General features: G+C 44.5%; 1 protein-coding gene across 2 annotated transcripts in view; it reads left to right on the top strand.

The window, feature by feature from the left end:
- Positions 1–19,675: 19,675 nt before the first annotated feature.
- The window catches only part of CLINT1 (clathrin interactor 1), an 80,677-nt gene continuing 80,174 nt past the window's right edge, over positions 19,676–20,178 (top strand). Inside the window, exon 1 of one of the 2 annotated variants that reach the window (XM_032800474.2) lies at positions 19,676–19,932. In XM_032800474.2, coding sequence (XP_032656365.1) covers positions 19,904–19,932 — 29 coding nt within the window. In that variant the 5' untranslated portion in view covers positions 19,676–19,903. The remainder of the gene's footprint in view (positions 19,933–20,178) is intronic. The other variant, XM_032800476.2, reaches the window with a different exon arrangement.

Genomic DNA, 20,178 nt, shown 5'->3' with positions numbered 1-20,178 from the left:
GGGTGTTAAGGGGCACCTTACGTGGGCCAGGGCCAACTGCTCTGCCTCTCCATGAAGTTCTGTTGCAGCCTTCACCACAACCAGTTCCACCACACCAGCTGCGCTGCTCCTCCAGCTGCCCCTGCAAACTGCTTCACTCTGCTCACTGTTCCATGGGCTGCTCCAACTGCTCTGCTCGCCACTTAATGATAGGTCTTCAGACTTCCCCACTAGTTAACATAGCACTCAGTTCAGCTCTTTCAGTGATTTCAGCTCTTAGTAGGGGAGCCCTGGTGCTGGTGCACCATTGGTCCAACATGAATTCAGCTCAGCAGTCTCTAGATAGACTCCTAATGGAATCAAAATTAGCTCTACTCTTTAACAGTGGAGAGAGGAGGATGTGCAATTGGTGTTCCAGGCCCTCAGAAGGGGGTCCATACCATAGGCAGGCAGGCACCAGCCTCTCTCAGTTCATAGGGTTTTGGAACCCCTGTCCCATGTTTAGCAAGTACCACCCAACTGAAGTTGAGTCATTTCTGTCACAAAGCAGTCCCACAGCTCCCCATTCATACAATCAGGGTGACAAACTTTCTTTTCCTCCTGCCCCAATAACAAAGAAATTGGGGATCCCAGAGCTGTTAAAATCACCATCCCAAGCTGCTGTGGGTTTATGCTAAGTGTGAGGTGGATACCAATGTAAATCTTTCCACACCCTTTGAAATTCTTGGAATTCTTTCTACATTCCCTCAATTCACCATCAGATGTCAGGGTAATGCTCTTCCTGACTCTGCTTACATATATATATATGAAGTGCTATAGAAGTGCTGAGTACGGCTGATAACTGGAGACACCCACACACAGATCAAGGGGAAACCAGACCCCTAAGGACAGACGGAAACTTTAATGGCATAAACAAGTAAGGTCAATAAACTCTTTCTCAGCATCTCCAGCAATGGCTCTTCTAAGACAGCTGGCTAAGCAAGCTATTCTTTACAGCTCCAGGTAAACAACTTTTTAAAATATTGATCATGTAAAATCAGTGTGGGATTCCCCCCCACCCCATGTTCAGTAACTAACATCTTTGTGGTTGTAAGCCAGTGTGCTGTGATGTGCAGTTCAAACAGGAGGGCTCAGAGAGAGAGAGAGAGAGAAAGAGAGAGATACATTTCACTGAGATTCCAAACACGTCTTCTACATAGACGCACACACATACACACACAAGGATTCCAGGATGTGACTGGACTGGAAAATAAGGTCCTTTCCAATGACATTTTCCAAACAAAATAAGAAAAAATTAAATTGAATTAAGGACAGAAAAAGCAGAACTAAACCTACCAAGGCACGTTTCCCCAGCTGTCAATTGTTTGTCCCGTTGGTCAATTTATTCCATCATTAACTGAGAAGCCTAAAGGAGAGGGATGAGAAAGAAAAGGAATTTACAAAATCGGGTCTATAAGAGCTATTTTCAGATGGAATGTTATAAACTCTTTAAGAGGCTCTGGTGCTTAGTTCTCTACCCTGCCAACCAACTCAGGCAAAAGCCAGTTAAACCATGGATGCTTCTGTAAGGGTTATTCAATGAGGGGTTTCTCTTATATGGACAGACAAGGCCAGACTAGTGGCCTCTTTCCTATGCCTTTCCTTATCAGAGAAGCACATCACAATGGAAACAGATCTAAGCTGGGACACACACACCCCGCTCAAAATGATCCTCAGTGTTTAATATAGATATAATGATGCATTCCAGTATAAATACATAGGGACCAATAAATCACGTTCTGGGGCCAGAGAAAGACTGGGGCTTTGGATCAGATTTATAGAGGGTAAGTAATGTCATCTGTGTGCGAGTTCCAGGGACTGGGCAGAGCTCCACATCACTAAAAGAGAAAAATGAATGTAGAAAGCAAACTATTTGGAAGAGATTTCGATCAAGAAGCATTATTAGAGCTCTTTGGAAATTTTCCATTACAAAGTTGGGCAGCGGATGGAGGGTTAATGGAAAATGGCTTTTTGACTAAGCAGGAATTTTCACAACAAATTTCAGTTTTTTTCCAAAAAATGGTTTTCATTTTTTAAAAATAAACATTTTTCTATGAATAAGTTGTATTGTAAACAACAACAAAAAAATTTGCCTAAATATTTTTCCCAGAAAAAAATTGTTTCCCTTCCAGCTCTAATCATCACTCAGGGTATGTCTACACTGCAAACTTACAGCCACTGCAATAAATACATAAGCTGCCTTATGTCGACCTAATTGTATAGTGTAGATGAGTCCACAGTGACCTCACTGTCATTAGCTCATCAACGCCCTGCATGGCCCCTCCCTCCCCTTCCCATCCATGCAATGGAGAATCAACCCATTGGAGGGAAATCCTGCCTTAGGTCACAAAGAGGAAAGTTTGCCCCTCCCAGTCTAGCCTGCACCAAGTCCCCACATAATTTGGCACAAGTCATCAACCCTGGCATTCTCACTTCAAGAGCATCTAGGGTCTACAATAGCAAGAGGTGCTTCAGGTCTGACCTAAGCATTCTGAAAAAGATGGTGCTAATGGCCCTTCAGTTCATTAGCATTAAACTCACTCTCAAAAAACACAATGGCCACATGTGAAACCAGCATTCTGCCAGTTCTGGGTAGCTCCTAATTGTAACTTGCTTTATTTACACAGATACACCAGTCCTGAAATGAGATCGTCAAACAGCATGCAGTGCAATCCCTTCTCTCAGGAATCTCAGCCCAGTGCCAATATCCAGCTCCCAGAGAACAACTCTGCTTCAAGAATTAACTCTAAGCAGAACCCAGGATCAATAATCAATAAAAGGCCCTGAGGCCCTAAGGCTGCGATTCTGCAAACACTCATGTACTTACTTTACTGCTGGGAGTAGCTGCATTGATTTCAGTGGTGAAGCTCAAAGTACGTTGTGTTCATGGGCATAAGTGTTTACAGGATTGGAGCCTGAAGGATGGGTTTAATGAAATAAATATCCAGGCTTATGCACTGTGGAAGGCCAGGGAAACCAGAAAGAATCCATGTTTTCATGGCTCATGAATATTTACTGGGATGGTGATTTTTAGTTATTGTGTGAATCCTATCAAGAAACAGAAAAAAAATGAAAGGTTGTTTTGTTTGAGAGTCTAGGCTGGTGTGCATCCAGGCAGTGTAAGTGGGAAAGGGGAATCACAGAATGCTGGTACTGCCCAAAGCTGCTAAACATTCCCAGTCTCAGCTGGCACTTGGCTGAATGCATGTAGTGTGTGATAAGCTTTCAGCTCTACTCCAGGCAATAGAAATGAAACCTTTTAAAGAGGATGTTCACTCACTTGTGGCATGTTTTCATTATTGTTTTGCTGTGGATGAGGACAGTTTTCCTTTCAGTGAATGTTACAAAAGATATGTTCAAACCATGTCAGCCAATAATCAAAGCCATATAACAATAATTCTATTCACTAGGGGAAGGGTTACAAGAGTATATGGGTGCCAAAAGATGCAGAGAGGCAACTAGTGGAATTTTTAAAAGTGCCTGAGTGAGTTAGGTGCCTATTTCCCAGTGATTTTCAGTGGGAATTGGGCTCTTAACCTGTGCTTGTGTAAATCCTCCTGTTCACTTACCTGCATCGTTATGTGTCAGAAGGGTAGCCGTGTTAGTCTGGATCTGTAAAAAGCGACAAAGAGTCCTGTGACACCTTATAGACTAACAGATGTATTGGAGCATAAGCCTTCATGGGTGAATACCCACTTCGTCAGACGCATGTGGGTATTCACCCGTGAAAGCTTATGCTCCAATACTTCTGTTAGTCTATAAGGTGCCACAGGACTCTTTGTCGCTTTCTGCATCTTCAGGAACCTAAATACTCTTGAAATCCAGGCCCAAGTTCCCCATCCATTTCCCAAAGCGTCCAGGTTGCTGGATTTGAGGTTTTTCGTTCTGAGCCACTCAGGTCTGCCTTGCACAGCTCAAGAGCTTGCTCTTTTCAACCTTTTGATCCCCCCAATGCTAGCCTAGGACCGTAACTTATACCAACCTAATGGCTGCTCTAACTTGTGTCCAATTGTTGTTCACCAGCTCAGGATCACAGCAGGGGATCAGGCTATGCTGGCTTTATGTCATTTGACGATTCCCCTAAGCAAGGAGAATCTTTGAATGGATCTTTAAATTAGCTGTCCATCCTCTGTGCCCTGCTAGAATAAAAGGTACAAAGCAGGGCTAGGACTGGTATTTTGAAACAAAAGAAGTATGTAGTTAGAAGGGCCATTTGAATACTGCTCTCTCCTTTATTTTACCGTATACTAAACTGCCATAGATTTAAGTGAAGAGGCAACTGACTTTAGCATTGCACGGGCCAGGATTGGCTTGTGCTCTAGTGCCTGATACTGTGAAAGTGGCACTGGGCCAGCGTTCTAATCAGACTGAGCTGATTCATTTGAAGCACAATGATTTTTTTTTTTTAAAGAACACAGACATGTTTTTCTAAGTCTTGTAGAGCTCATCCATTACTGAAATGGCTTTGTCACAGGGCAAGGTGAAGCAGCCCAAAGCAAAAGCAAACATTCCCTTCTCTGAAAGGCTTCACTGTGATCACAGTAATACTGGCTGAATCCTAATCAAAGCTAGAGCAGCTCTGGTGACCACTTAGGAAATAATTAATTGAACTTTACATGACATTCAGATGCTTCAGATCTCAAATGCCATGCTACTCCATGCCATGTATTCTGGGAATTCAGCAAACTACAGAGAGTATTTGTTTAATGGTGGGGTGGCTCAGTATGCCTATGGTGTGCTGTGGCCCTGTATTTATGAAGGAAAAATATACACAGGATCTTTCAGATCTAGATAGTAAATTGCTACACCCTGAGTGGGCTGAAAGATAGGCAGGCATATGGAGAGAATATAGCGAGTGCTTATGAAAAAGCCTCTTTGGTGGGACATAGGCAGCTGTAGGATAATTTTTCAGCTCCCCGAAGAGACCCTTCCAATAGCTTTGACTTTTTTCTGCTGTATCAATATTTCTACAGTGCTTGGAAGGGAAGTCTAATGTTATACAGTAAGATCCATTTTATAATGTTACTGTCTAGCATTTTAAAAAATGCACTAGAATCCTCTAAACTGAGATGTTTCCTACCAAGCTCCCCAATTAAAATTCATAGATTCTTAGAGTTTGTTTTGGGCGAGACTAGGGTCCCTTAGATCATCCAGTCTGACCTCCTGTATTTCACATGCCATTAATTTTCACTCACATACCCCATATTATTTAGTTAAACTAAAGGATTTCAGTCCTCAGAGAACTAAACTGTTTGCCACAGGCAGATAATGCGAGAGACCGAGGTGCCATCAATGCTTGTGAATCCTGCAATAACAGGCAACTGATTAGATGAGATATGCCCATATGATCCCAGCTGGCATACCATGCCCCAAGATGCAGAGGAAGGCAAAAAACCTCTAAAATCCCTGTTATGTGAGCTGGGGGATAAATTCTTTCCTGACCCCAAACCTAGCAATCAGTATGACCCTGAGCATTTGAACAAGACACACCCGCCAAACATCTAGAAGAAAGATTCTCGGCATCACCTCAGAGCACCGGTCCACCCCGTTCACTGTCCTGTCTCCAGCTGGGACCAATCTCTGATGCTTCAGAGGGAGATGGGGGAAAAGACCATCCCAGAATACATCTAGCCAATAGTGCAGGGGGAAATGCTTTTCTGACCACTGCAGGTGACTGGCTGAAGCCCTGAAGCATGAGATTTGATTATAGTCATTATCTTAATGCAGAGCTGCAAGCATTATGAGCATGTTGAGGGCTATGCAGGCAAGCCTGTCCTCCCCCAGCCCACGAAGGAAGGGGATAAACAGGACTCAGGTACACAGATTCCAAGTGCAGAAGAGACGAGTACAACCATCCAATCTGACACCGCCCCTGCACCTCCCCGCCCCCATACATGAAAGCTTATGCTCAAATAAATTTGTTAGTCTCTAAGGTGCCACAAGTACTCCTCGTTCTTCATACAGGCCATGGAATTGGTCCCAGAACAAGCAGCTGCCCTGACTGAGATACAGATCTATTAAATATTGAAAAGATTTTAAATGACACAAATCACCAAACTGAATAAAAGTACAGGACTAAATATCATATTCACTCTGTTTCATTTTTCTTCTATTTTTAGGGCAGGATCCTCAACTGATGTAAATTGGTGTGATCTGTTGATGCCAATATTTATTTGATGAAGTCTGCATTTAAAAGATCTGAGCACAACAGCTCAACTCTAACTCATGACTTAACCCTTTGGCACTGGCCAAATGTATCCACAGAAAGGGTGACTTTTGAGAATACCATCCTATCACCGCTATTTGCTTCCATAAAGCTAAATTTGTCATTATACCAATAATGTGGCTCTCTGAGATCATGTGAAGTGTATATCTATATCTATATCTATCTATCTCGTGACAAAGTTCCTCCTCTATCTTGGTGGGTCCTGCGCTTATTGGCAGATTTGCTCACCTCAGTGATCTTTCCCACAGTCTGGATCAACTCCTCCTGTGTCTGATCAGGGTTGGGAGGTTTGGGGGGAACCCAGGCCCACCCTCTACTCCAGGTTCCAGCCCAGGGCCCTGTGGATTGCAGCTGTCTATAGTGCCTCTTGTAACAGCTTCATGACAGCTACAACTCCCCGGGCTACTTCCCCATGGCCTCCTCCAAACACCTTCTTTATCCTCACCACAGGACTTTCCTCCTGGTGTCTGATAACGCTTGTACTCCTTAGTCCTCCAGCAGCACACCCTCTCAGTCTCAGCTTCTTGTGCCTTTTGCTCCCAGCTCCTCCCACTTCCTCTCCTCTGGCTCCTCCTCGCCTGACTGAGTGAGCCCTTTTAAACCTAGGGCCCTGATTAGCCTGCCTTGATTGGCTGCAGGTGATCTAATCAGCCTGTCTGTCTTAATTGGTTCTAGCAGGTTCTGACTACTCTAGTGCGGCCCTGCTCTGGTCACTCAGGGAACAGAAAACTACTCAGCCAGTGACAGTATTTGCCCTCTACCCCTACTGGTCTGGGTCTGTCACAATATATATATATATATATATATATATATATATATTTAAACAGATACAAACGAGTGCTTAACTGTCCAAGGAGAGTTACAAAGTCCAAAAGCTATCTTGCAACCAAGCAGATTGAAATGGAGATAAAACTGCATCAGAACAATCCACCTCCCATTGCTTGTGGGCCTTCCTGTCTGCGTTGTTATAAGGAGCAATAAACGATTCTCAATATGTTTTGTGTTTGGCATTTCCAATAGCCGTGACAGTGCAGCCTGTCTGTGAGCTGGCTGAGCCTTCTCCTGCATAGCTTGGTGCTAATCAACCCATCACAAAAGAAACATGTCTTTGGTTTTTCAGTGAACCCAGCACTTTGCTCTCCCTTCCTTCTGCTTCCCCTCTCACTCCCTTTGTCCCACCTGAGGCTCTCTCCTAACCATGTCCTTTATGCTTCTCATCTTTGAACCTCATCCCACACTGCCCATTTGTGAATGGAATGCTCTGCGCTTCTTGATTGTCAACCAACCAGTTTAAACCTCTCAGCGATAATCTACCTAAGACAGACATCCATAATTCTATAAAAGCAGCAAAGAGTCCTGTGGCACCTTATAGACTAACGGATGTATTGGAGCATACGTCTGTTAGTCTATAAGGTGCCACAGAACACTTTGCTGCTTTTAGAGATCCAGACTAACACAGCTACACCTCTGATACTTGACATCCATAATTCTATACATTTTACAGTGGCATGGAAACCGGAATTTCTGTTTCAGAGAAAAATTCACATTTCAGAAAAAACATCAGATACGCAAAGGCTGTCCACAGCTGTGGACAGGGAGTGGCACAGAGATTCCCCCATCCATTCTCTCATAGTAAGCATGTGAAGCAACAGACAGCCACAATGCCATGCCATTTCTGCTGCCTGTGATCACACAGTAAATATTAACATGGTAGGAGAGAGAATGGACTCCATATGGACAAGGAAAGCAGGTTGGCCTAAATCCTAAAGTCTTGACTCAGGTTTTCTCCATCACTTATTCAAGAAAAGCCTTGAGAGAGAGAAAAAGTCTTGAGAGTTTGCCTAAGATTTGATGGTTATGTAAGTAGAAGGTAGATAGATAGATAGATAGATAGATAGATAGATAGATAGATAGATAGATAGATAAAAATGAGTAAGGACCTCAGATTTGGCCCATTGTGATTATTTCTGATTACACTTCCCCCTAGTTTCCACACTGCAGAAAGTATTTACCAGCTCTTGCTGACTACTTTTAGCATGCTATAGTTGTAGTTCTCCTACAAAGCATTTCAGTTTCAGAGATATTTTTGTTGCAAAACAAGTACATATGCAGGTGCATTCTAAAGGAAATAGCTGAGCGTCATTAGTGGGTCTGGCTTTCATTCACCGGGCAGAAAATAAAAATTACCCAGGAGAGGTGTTCACCATCTAAGAGGGATATATCCAAGATCTTAACTCTCTTTGGACTGAAATCAAAAGGGTGACAAAAACACTCCCAGTTTGTGTAAAAGATAAGATAATCTTCAGTGGAGGGTGATGGCCCCTAGGAAATATTGAAATAGAAAGGTAAGCTCAGAGTGGCTGCCAATCAGACTCTTTTTGACTAAAAATGAAAATCTGTCCTAACTATTCAAACCTTGAGAACTCTTTACTTTATGGGGCCTGAAGTGGCAATCTCTGTGCTAAACCATTTAACACACTTTAGCATTAAATAGTTCCTGCTGCTAGTACCATAAAAATATCCCAAAATATAGGGACATCCTTCATGTGCAATTAATACAATGACTGAAAGGCTACGTCAGGCTTCTACTCAGAATAATTTGAGTTGTTTCATTAAGTGACTCTGGAGAGATGTGCTTGTGCTTCAAAACAGCTCAGAATTGCTCAGCACTTCTGACTGTGGAGTTGAGGAGCCCAGCAGTTTTGCAGGGAAGTACATGTCAATTATAGCAAGTACTCACTGCCAAAAAGCTAAATAGTTTTTGAAAGATCTGATTACCCACTGCTTCCCTTTTATTGGCCATTCGTTTTCTCCATGGATGGTTTCATTGGATGTGCAACTATAAGTGAGTTCTGTCCCAGAGGTGAGGTGCATTTGGTGACTTAAGTGCAGTCACTTGTCATGATGGATATTTCCACAAATGTATGTTTTTCAAGTTTGCATGTCTTTTGTCAATACCTCGGTTCTCCTAGGAACAGCATGTCAACTTCCTACACTCTTATAGTTGACTGTTACTGAAAATCCGTCTGTTATGGTTCTCTGAAGCCTGCTTGATGGGAAAGGCTTTTTGACAATCCCTGCCTCTCCAGACCTCTTACCTTGATGCTCCTCTCTTTCATTTTTCCCCTTCCCAATAACAGACCCTGTCATTCAGAGTGGCACCTTTCTTCACCCCAATCTTCCACAGTATATCTGCAGCAAACAGATCTCCAGCTGGAGAACACTAGCGGGCAAGCACCATGAAGCTCAGCAGATTAAGGTTCAAGGGTTACTAACATTTTCCCTGTGGGCTCCTTCTTCACTGTGAGTTTGAAGGTTTGCATTAAGCTCATGCTGAAGGGTGGACAAGTGAATAAAAACACACCACTGAGAGTAGCAGGGAAACTACCACTATTGCAAGCACAGAAGTCAGCAGCTGGCACAAAAGTAATGAGGTCACCACATTATGATCCTGTGCAGCACACGGGTTTTATGGGTGTTTTGCACAAGGCAAAACTTTAGATTAATGTGGGAATTATATCAGAGGGAGGAGAAGGAGGATATGGCACGAGCAGCATTTTGCTCCAAAAATCATCCTAGAGGATGAGAGAAAGAGGAATAGAAGAGGATTTAAGTGCCAAAAAAAGCATTTTGGGGAGTGCTGTCAGCATATACTCAGTATTTATTCAAAGTGAGGGACTGTCAGGAATCTGATACAAGAACATAGGAATTAGCAGACTGGATCAAACCTCTGGTCCATCCACTATCCTTTACTCAACAGTGACCAGTACCAGAGGTTTCAAAGAAAGAAACCCTGACAAGGGATAAGTTGCACTCCAGGAAAATCTACTCCTAGCCCCCAATAGCTAGCTGTTGTTTTATACTCTGAAGCTTGAGGGTTTAAACCCTAATAATTGATGCTATTTGTTCCCATTTTACATTCCCCTCAAATGGCAATGAAAACAGTCTCATTTCTTTCACCTTTGATTTTAATTTGACTTTACATTTTTATTTTCATCCATGAAAACTGTTTTGTTTTCCACATGAGCTTTTTTGTAAAAGCCCTTTTCTAAGCACTAGAAGTCAACAGCAGCCTTTAAAGTGCTGCTTTAAAAAAAAAATGCTTCTAAGCAAATGAAATAGAAGAGAAGAGGGGTGAGAGGAACATGGAATTGAAAGCTGCTCAAAACACCATTTCCCCTCCAAAGATATCCAAGACATGGAGAGATCCACCCCAAAGGAGTACATGGCTCTGCGTGGCTTTCTTGGAGATATATTCGATGACCTGACAGAGACTTGTCAGGGAGAGAAAAGAAACTCAGCAAAATATTTTATTTATTTATTTTATTTTATTTTTAAGAGTTACATAAACACTGCTCTTTTCCCTGCCCTTTTCCTTTTTGGAGATTTATTTTAACCATGATCTAACTGAAGCCCATTGAGGGAAGATCAAAACTAAATCTGAACAGAACTTTTACGTATTTCTCCTCCAGAGCCTCCACCTTGGAGAGGGACAGATTCTCTGGTTGCAAACTGGTTGTACCTCTCTGGCTGGGGATTCCCAAATTGTGAGGCTGTATATCCATCATAGCTGGTTCCCATTGCTACACCACCCCCTTTAGCCTTTGGTGTAGGCAGCATACTGGGGAAAAGGAGGGAGTGTGGCTGGAGCCCTCTGTATTCCCAATATCCCCAGCTGGTGGAATGTTCCATCATGGCCCTGCCAATTGCTGCAACCCCTAAACTGCTCTAAGCAGTGCAAGAGCCAAAGTAGAGCTGGCTTGAGAGTCACAGAAACACAGCAGGCTACCTTGCAGCCTTCTCTCCCCTCATGCTGTGGCTGGACATAGCAGAGAATCTGGGATATAGTTTGCTTTGCGATATTTTTGAAAGCAGTGAGGGGACAGACTTTTCTGGTTTGGAATCGGGAACAAAGTTCAGTGATGCAGACTAAACACATAAAGACATAATAGCAAATGGGAATGTTTACGCCCACAGCCTATCCTAAGAATCCCAGCCTCAAAAGTCTGGTATGTGCTTCTGTTTCAACTCTATGTTGTAACATGTTACTACTACTAGTTCTTCATCTCTGGCCAGTGTCAGAGTAGAAGAACTCTAAGAGGTGACTGATAACCAGGAAAAACCTGTCTGATCGCTGAAGGTTACAAAAAGCAGGCAGCAGCCTCTTCCTTGTTCCACCTCCTTCATAGACTGAATAGTTACACACCAGGAAGAGCTCTTGTGGAGAGACAGCAATGCATGTAAGAACTTTCAGCAAGTGCTGTATTGCAGCAACAGTCCCAACAAGCATCCAGCCTCTGAATCATCAGGATATATCAGAGCCAAGGATGTGTGAGAGAGAGTAAAGAATCTGCAGGTGAGCTGTGTACATAAAGGACGAATACACTCACGTATGGCTGTTTTGAAGGCTCAGCATTATATATTAAAGACCACATTTTCAGAAACAGGCACCTACATTTATTCCATGCAGCATGCACAGCCAGGGACAAATAGGTATGTGTGGGCACAAAATAGGTAGCTGTGAGACATACCAATAGCTGTTTTCCCCACGTGTACACGTTTTACAGGTGCAACGTAGGCACTTACCTTTGCAGATCTGGCCTGAAAGCCTCAAGGAAAGTAGCAGAGTAGTGCACAAAGTTTCCTTTCACCTGCTTGTAGGAAAAGCTCAAAACATTCAGCATCTGCCATTAGCTGGCAACCCCAGCACTTCCACTTCTTCTTCTTAACTTCAAGCACTGAGCACACTGGTGATTGCTGATGTGGGGAAAGAAAACAGAGCTAAGACTGCATGCAGAATGAGGTTAATGGTCAATATTTCCTCCTGGTGGGGACTTTCATGAACAAACCACAGGTGTTTTGGCAGCAGGAGAAGTTGTCTGAGTAGCAGGGCTCCTAGCCCCACTCCTGAGATGTTACCCTGCCCACCGTGATCCTTTCCTCCAGCACTCACACGTTTCCTGTCTCCTGCCAACACAATAATGGGCAAGTGGGGCTTAGCCCCTACGGTGGTCGAAGGGTCAGAGCTACCATTTCTACTTCTCAGAACACTTCGAGCCACTTGGTGTTTGCCAACAGGAATGTCCTATGAAGATGAACCACAGACAGTTTCTCAGACTGGAAGTGCTAGAGGTAAAGAAAAGCATTTCCCCCTGGTCCAGTGGGTATTACAGGGGAAAGGACGATACTGGAGGGGGATATGGATAGGGTGGCATTGATCTCCCCCAGATCTCTCCTCTACCCATTCTCCTCTTTCCGCTCCTTCCAAATGGAGCATTCACTCACTATATCCCCCATAACTGCCTGTTCCACTACCCTGCCAACCGCTGTGAACCTCACCTCTCTGTCTCTTGCTCCACAGGGCTCTGTACTGAGCCCAGCCAGTGAGTCAAGAAGGCTGACAGGTAGTGCTGGAAACAGGCAGTAGCTGCAGAGCTGTCACCTCCATTTGGTGGAGACAGAAAATGTTATGGCGGATTGGGGAGATAGCTTCTAAAATGTTACCTGGAGAATCTGCAGCTTGTGATGCAGTGCACATATGATTAACTTTTGTGTGTGTGTGTGTGTGGATGCATGAGAGAGAGAGAGAGAGAGAAATTCAGGGTTTATAGGGTCTATGGTTGTTTAGAGGGATCTAGAAAAAAAGAGGGACACATCAAATTTCAAACAAGGAGCATTATTTCAATGCTCCCGCTGCCAAAGTGACTAATTCTTAAAACAAATGTCTTTTAGAAAATTCAGTAGGGCTCGGAATTCATTCAAAATCTGGAGGCTACATTAAATCACCTGTGGGTTAAAAACAACTATTTCATTCCTACTTTAAATGAAAAGCTTGTCTCAACGTTAGCTGTGCAGTCGCTATTGCCTGGTCATACTATATTTTCCTTAACATTCCCCCTAACATTTTCTTACTTTTAAATCCTCCACTGATTTGAACAAGCCTGTGGTATGTGCTAATATGGGTGAGATTAGCAAACTGCTAATCTCCCTACATCCCGGAGATGCTAGATTGCCCGAGTTCTGGTATTCATTGTTATCCCCCTCTGCCTGTGTCTGAAACTTCCCCTCTCTATTCACTATCTCTCTCTGAAGTGTGTTGTGATAGTTTATATTATTTCTTCTTTATGTAGTGCTAATGAAAACTGTTGTACTCATCCTCCTGGAGACCAAAGTCCTCTGTTTATCCACAGAACATGGTAGCACAGAGCAAGCACAGGTATCACACAGCAAGCTTCCACACCCAGCTTGCCACTTGTGCATTACAGCACATACTTAACCTGTGGAACTCACTGCTACAAGATGTCATTGACAATGCTAGAATAAGTACCTGACAATGGGTATCTGCAGTGGGTGCAGCTGAATTGGTGCTGAGTACATCTTAACTGCAAGTGTTGCCAAAAACAAGCTGTGTAAAGGACCATTCCAGAAACTGTGGCTACAAATGCACAGATTCTGGTCCTGCTTTAGGAGTTAAAACCTTTCGGTTATTTCTAAACCAGCCTAGATTTGAACCAGCAGTCTAGATAGTCTGCATCCTATCACCAATCCTAAGTCATTTGGGATATTGAACTGGATGTTGCATAAAATTGTATTGCCATATTCACCTAGGCCTGGTCTACACTATGAGTTTATCTCAAATTTAACAGCGTTAAACCAAATTAAACCTGCACCCGTCCATACAACAAAGCCCTTTATTTCGATATAAAGGGCTCTTAATATCGATATCTGTACTCCACCCCGATGAGGGGAATAGCGCTGAAATCGGTATTGCCATTTTGAATTAGGGTTAGTGTGCCGCAATTGACAGTATTGGCCTCCAGGAGCTATCCTACAGTGCACCATTGTGACCGCTCTGGACAGCAATCTGAACTTGGATGCACTGGTCAGGTAGACAGGAAAAGCCCTGCGAACTTTTGAATTTCATTTCCTGTTTGCCCAGCGTGAAGCACTGATCAGCACAGGTGACCATGCAGTCCCAGAATCCAAAAAGAGCTCCAGTATGGACCGTACGGGAGATACTGAATCTGATCTCTGTATGGGCAGATGAATCTGTTCTATCAGAACTCCGTTCCAATAGATGAAATGCCAAAACATTTCAAAAAATCTCCAAGGCTATGATGGACAGAGGCCACAATAGAGACTCAACACAGTGCTGAAACTTAAGAAGCTGAGACAAGCGTACCAGAAAGCCGAAGAATGAAATGGACACTCACGGAGGGAGAGGCGACTGACAACTGTAGCTATCCCACAGTTCCCGCACTCTCTGAAAACCATTTGAATTCTTGGCTGAGCTCCCAAAGCCTGAAGGGTCAAAAACATTGTTACAGATGGTTCAAGGTATATGTCATCACCCCTCCCCTCCCTCCATGAAAGCAAAGGGGAAAAAATCCTTTCTCCTCTTTTTTCAATGTCACCGTATGTCTACTGGATGCTGCTTGCAGACACAGTGCTGCAGTGCTACACAGCAGCATCCCCTTCCCTTCCCTTCCCTTGCCTTGCAGATGCAGACGGTACAGTAGGACTGATAGCCATCATCGTCGTCCCGTGAGTGCTCCTGGCTGGCCTCAGTGAGGTCGGTCGGGGACACCTGGACAAAAATGGGAATGACTCCTAGGTCATTCTCTTCTTTAAGCTTTGTCTGATGGAGATTCACTCCTGCCTGGAATATCTTAGCAGCTGGGGGCTGCCCTCCCCTCCCCACTTTGATCTCCACTTGCAGAGGCAATAAAGGCAGTGTTGTTTCTTATTCATGCATTCTTTGTTACTTCATCACACAAATGGGGGTATAACTGCCACGGTAGCCCAGGAGGGGTGGGGAAGGAGGGAAGCAACGGGTGGCGTTGTTGCAGGGGCACCCCCTAGAATGGCATGCAGCTCATCATTTCTGCGAGATGTCTGCGGCTCTGACTCAGAGTGGCCATTTGCCTCTCTGGTTCTTTAGTAGGCTTGCCTCATATTCTAGGCAGGACTGACTCTCCATTAGATGAAACTTAAAGAAGAGAATGACCTGGGGAGTCATTCCCATTTTTGTCCATGCACCCTCAACCGACCTCACCAAGGCTGGCCAGGAGCATTCACGACAACAGCAGATGGTACAGTATAACTGGTAACCGTCATTGTCAACTTGCAAAGCAGAAGAGGGTACAGTAGGGCTGGTAACCATCTTTGCTAACTTGCAACATGCAAGGGGATGTTGCTGTGTAGCACTGCAGTACCGTGGTCCGTTAGCAATATCCACTAGACATACGGTGACAGTGAAAAAAGGCTGAACAGTCTCCATGGTTGCCGTGCTATGGCGTCTGCCAGGGCAATCCAGGGAAAAGGGCGCGAAACGATTGTCTGCCATTGCTTTCACGGAGGGAGGATTGAGTGACGACATTTACGCAGAATCACCCGTGACACTGTTTTTGCCCTATCATGCATTGAGATCTCAACCCAGAATTCCAGTGGGCGGGGGAGACTGCAGGAACTATGGGATAGCTACCCACAGTGCAACACTCCGGAAATAGACGCTAGCCTCAGTACATGGACACACATCGCTGAATTAATGTGCTTAGCGTGGCCGAGTGCACTCGACTTTATACAATCTGTTTCCAAAAACCAGTTTCTGTAAAATCGGAATAATCCCGTAGTGCAGACATACCCTTAGATGCTATTGTGATGGGGGACATATAAGCACCTAGACAGATGGACAGACAGACAGATACACAGATAGACTTCAGAAAGTGGAAAAGTTGGATACAGGTATAACCATATCATCCCATTTTTGACACCACGCCCATTTCTGTTCATAGATTTATTCAAGAACAAGTAAGTTTTAAAGGCTTACAAGTCATTACTTGAGCATTAGGTTGCAACAGATTTTTCACGTGCTATCTGGTTTGCTTTGTGGGGACAATTAAAATAAAAGGCTGACGTACAGAGATGTATGTGGGGAATAGGTAAGGCAAATGTTCATTTACATTTTCTGCAGTTTTCTTGAATGAAATATGGTACCATAGCTTGACAAAGGAACATCCAATTGACCTCAAGCTTTCTAAAGAAAAATTCTCCTCTGGCATAAGACTAAGCATGCCAAAATTTCATATGATAGATAGATAGATAGATAGATAGATAGATAGATAGATAGAGGGGGTGTCTGGGAACAGATAGATAGATAGATAGATGGGGGGTGTCTGGGGATGGATAGATAGATAGATAGAGGGGGTGTCTGGGGATGGATAGATAGATAGATAGAGGGGGTGTCTGGGGATGGATAGATTGATAGATAGAAACTCTGAGTTTAGAATGAGAACTTCTTGACAATCTTATCTATGGAATCTCTGCCCTGGCCCCATAGTTGTCATTATATCACAAAGGAGTTGTTATGATAACTGCTCAATAACCTTGCACAGACAAATGAAACATGAAGATAAATCCTGCAACACTTTCTTGACAAGTATTTTAAGCAAGTTAATACTCTCTTGGGGCAGCCTTAATGTATGATTCCTCCTCCTTTAGTCTCCTTTAATAGATTTGCGTATTTATGAGTAGTGGAGACAAAGCTTTTGCATGTACGATATGCAGATGAACTTATACTAGCTCCAAATATGCACGTGCTTTACCCTGCCATTCCCTGTCCTTTCGGTCTTGCTCTTCTGACCCCTTTCCAAAATGTCGATCTGGATGTCCTGCTACAAACTCAACGTGGCAACAACTGAATGCCCCATTTTACTCCTAACCCCCTCTCCTTTACCGCTTTTCCATTAGTCAGTGATTCCACTCCCCTTCCTGTTCCACAGATCCACGACCTATGTATCATTTTCATCTTCTCTTTCCTCTTCCTCACATTGCTGTTATTGCTGAATCTCGCCAATTATTCCTCTACATCTCCAGCATCTGCCCATTCTCAGTGCTAAGCTCCTGGTGCAAGTTCTGATCACTTCTTACCCTGATTAGTGCAACCTCCTCCTTTCCAATCTCCGTACTTCTTGCCTCACTCATCTAATATAAAATGCAGCCAGGAAAATCCTCTTCCCTGCCCACTGCTATGACCGCCTCCGTCTGCTTTGCACATCCTTTGTTCTCACCTTACCCACCCAGATACAACTGGAATTTAGGAGCAGAGAAGCTAGGTCAACCCAGATGATCTCAGCCACCTGGGAGGAGAAGTGGCTCATGTGTCTCAGGAATACATTATGTTTAATAACGAAGAGAGAAGAGAATTATAGAAAACTTGCTGTATGAGCAGATTTGTATCTAAATGGAATCTTACTAAAAATGTGCCATGACATGCCATTGACCTTTTAATGCAGTTGTTTAAAAATTCACAAGTCCTTTGGAAATTATATTATGATTCCCCTACCCAGCCACCTGTTCTTTTTGTCAGGGGAGAGAGTAAAGGCCAGCCACACAAGCAGCCCCTGGGCTCAGGACACTTGAGGGGTTGATGTTTAGTTGTTACCAATGGGACCAACTGACTAGAAAAGCCATAGCAAGTAGACAAAAACCATGTCTCCAGCCCATCTACATGCCAGCCAGTTCCACACGGGAGATGTATGGTGCATCCTTTAAAGGTGTGTGACAGATGGCTTTCCACACCCTGGTGCAATTAGAGAACTCTAGGAAGTAGCCTGCCTTTCTCATGCTTCCTAATGTTGCCTCTAGTATGATGAAGCACTGCACTCCAATATAAGTGTCACAATCTAGTCTTAACTGTGTAGTGGGGCCCAGAGCGCTGGCTGCATGGCGAGCTGAGGCTGCGGGGGTGGGGGGACAGTAGGGAAGGGGCCGGGGGCTAGCCTCCCCGGCTGGGAGCTCAAGGGCTGGGCAGGATGGACCCACAGGCTGTAGTTTGCCCAACTCTGCTCTAAAAGAAGAAATTAATCCGTGCAGGTGTTTCAGGAGAATCTATTAAATACACATAAGTAGGATGAAAGGCAAAGGCCATGTTGTAACTAGAGCATGAGATGGGGCAGCAGACTACCTGGTTGCTCATCTGATATGTGACAGTGGTTTGTGGTCTGACCGTAACCCAACATTTTCAAAACGGCCTACTAATTTGCAGTTCCTCAGTATTTTTCAGTTCCTGTCTTAATACATCTACAACTTGATTTTCAAAGATTCTGAGCACCCACCATGCCAAATGAAGTTAATGAATGGTGCGGGTGCTCAGCATTTAAAAAAAAACTTTCAGACTGTTATAAACATTTTAAGTTTGACTGCTGTGGTAATTAATTAGAACAGCACACTAGCTAATTGTCCCTACTGCACACTCAGACCATAATACTGAAGCAAAATATTCATATTCCACTGCCATTCCTCCAAAAATGTTCTTCAGTGTATTTCCTTGTTATTCAAGGCTGTGTCTCCATTTTATTTTGTCCTCCAAATCCCCATTTATTCACTTTCAAATGTTGGTGGATATTCACTAAAATAGGGTATTTTGTTTTCCTTCCCACCCTTAAAACCTGTTGTGCAGTTAAATGAGCAGTCAAGTAGTGCACGTAGTCAGCCTATGGAACCTCATGATCTTGTCATCTCTACCCCAGATTTGCAATCACTTGTTGCAACTTGATTTAAATCAGATTGCAGGCACTCTGGGGGCAGGGACAATGTTAATTTGTGTGTGTTGAGCAGCCAGGACAATGGAGCTTGACTCTTGTCATCTTTACCCACCTTTCCAACTGTAAAATACATATATAATTTGTATAGCTGCTTTCCTTTTCCCTCTAAACCAGGCTGTTGGTTTTTTTTTACCTGCATGGTCTTTTTATTTGATTGGTTTTTTTGAGCATCTAGCAATCTGCTTTTTCATAATTTGCAAGAATCAATGACATTTTATTTTCTGATTAAATTCTCCCTCCCAGTTGATTTGGTTCATAACAGTTTTTTGGCTTTTTGAAGTCTTTTCATTGAATAATTATTGTCGGACGCCCCTCCTCCACCCCCACCTCCCCCCCAACACCACCACCCCCCACCTCTAGTTTCCCACAACTGGACAAATTAAATAGTATCAAATAATTTTTAAGAACGTTGAAAGAAGTCCATCGATACTACTGTGAACGTTATTTTTCGAAAAACATACTAAAAAATCGAATTGCCCAAGCCAGGCTCGGGCCACTGGGGGAGAGGTGTGCCTGAAGGGGCCCGCCGCTGGCACGCCGCTCGAGCATTGCTCTGCCGACACACGGCAGACATAACCCACCACCTCCCGCTGAGGCACACTAACCCCCGAGGAGACAAGCTACCCTTCCGGAATAGCTGCGAGAAATCCGAAGTTCTTCGATTAACACACGAGGACTACAACTCCAGCAAAGCTTCGCGGGGAAAGCAGGCATCGCTCCCCAAGCATGCCTTGCGAGGGCTAAAGGTCGAGAGCGGCTGTCAAACGGCTCACCTCACCGGTGAAGGTAGACTACAAAAGTCCCAGCAGCACCTTGCGGGCCATGTGGGCGTCGGCCTTCCGGATGTCTGATGATGGGCTTGGCCGTCGCGCGACCGCGCCGCGTCCGTGGGTGCAGTTGAGCGTGGGTGAGGAGAGGCGGCGAGCCGGCGGGTCTGTGGCGGTCGGTGCGTCCGGCGGCGGGGGCTCAGGGGAGTCGGCGGGAAGCGGGCTCGGGCGACGGAGAGGAGGGGACTTAGGCCGGGGAGCGTCTGCGTCCGCCACACTGCTGCAATATGTGGAAAGTCCGGAGCGGTGGCAAAGCGTGAGTAATTATGGGGTTCCGGGGTCCGGGCTCTGCGGCCGCGCGCATTAGCCCCAGTAGGCGGTCCCTGCGTGCACTCCAAGCGACTGCAACATGGCCGCTGCCCCGCCCCCGTTTAGCTGGCGGGCGCCCCCTCCTCTCCCCGGTGCCAAGCAACATTCTCTCCGTGCTGCCTCACGCCCACTTAGCGACTCCCCCTTATGGCTCTGACCCCTTACTCCCGTGACTTCCTCTGTCTACCTCAAG

Source organism: Chelonoidis abingdonii, chromosome 7, assembly GCF_003597395.2.
Source record: "Chelonoidis abingdonii isolate Lonesome George chromosome 7, CheloAbing_2.0, whole genome shotgun sequence".
Taxonomy (NCBI): domain Eukaryota; kingdom Metazoa; phylum Chordata; order Testudines; family Testudinidae; genus Chelonoidis; species Chelonoidis abingdonii.
Note: the sequence above shows the minus strand (reverse complement) of the source record. Positions and strands in the feature narration are given on the sequence as shown.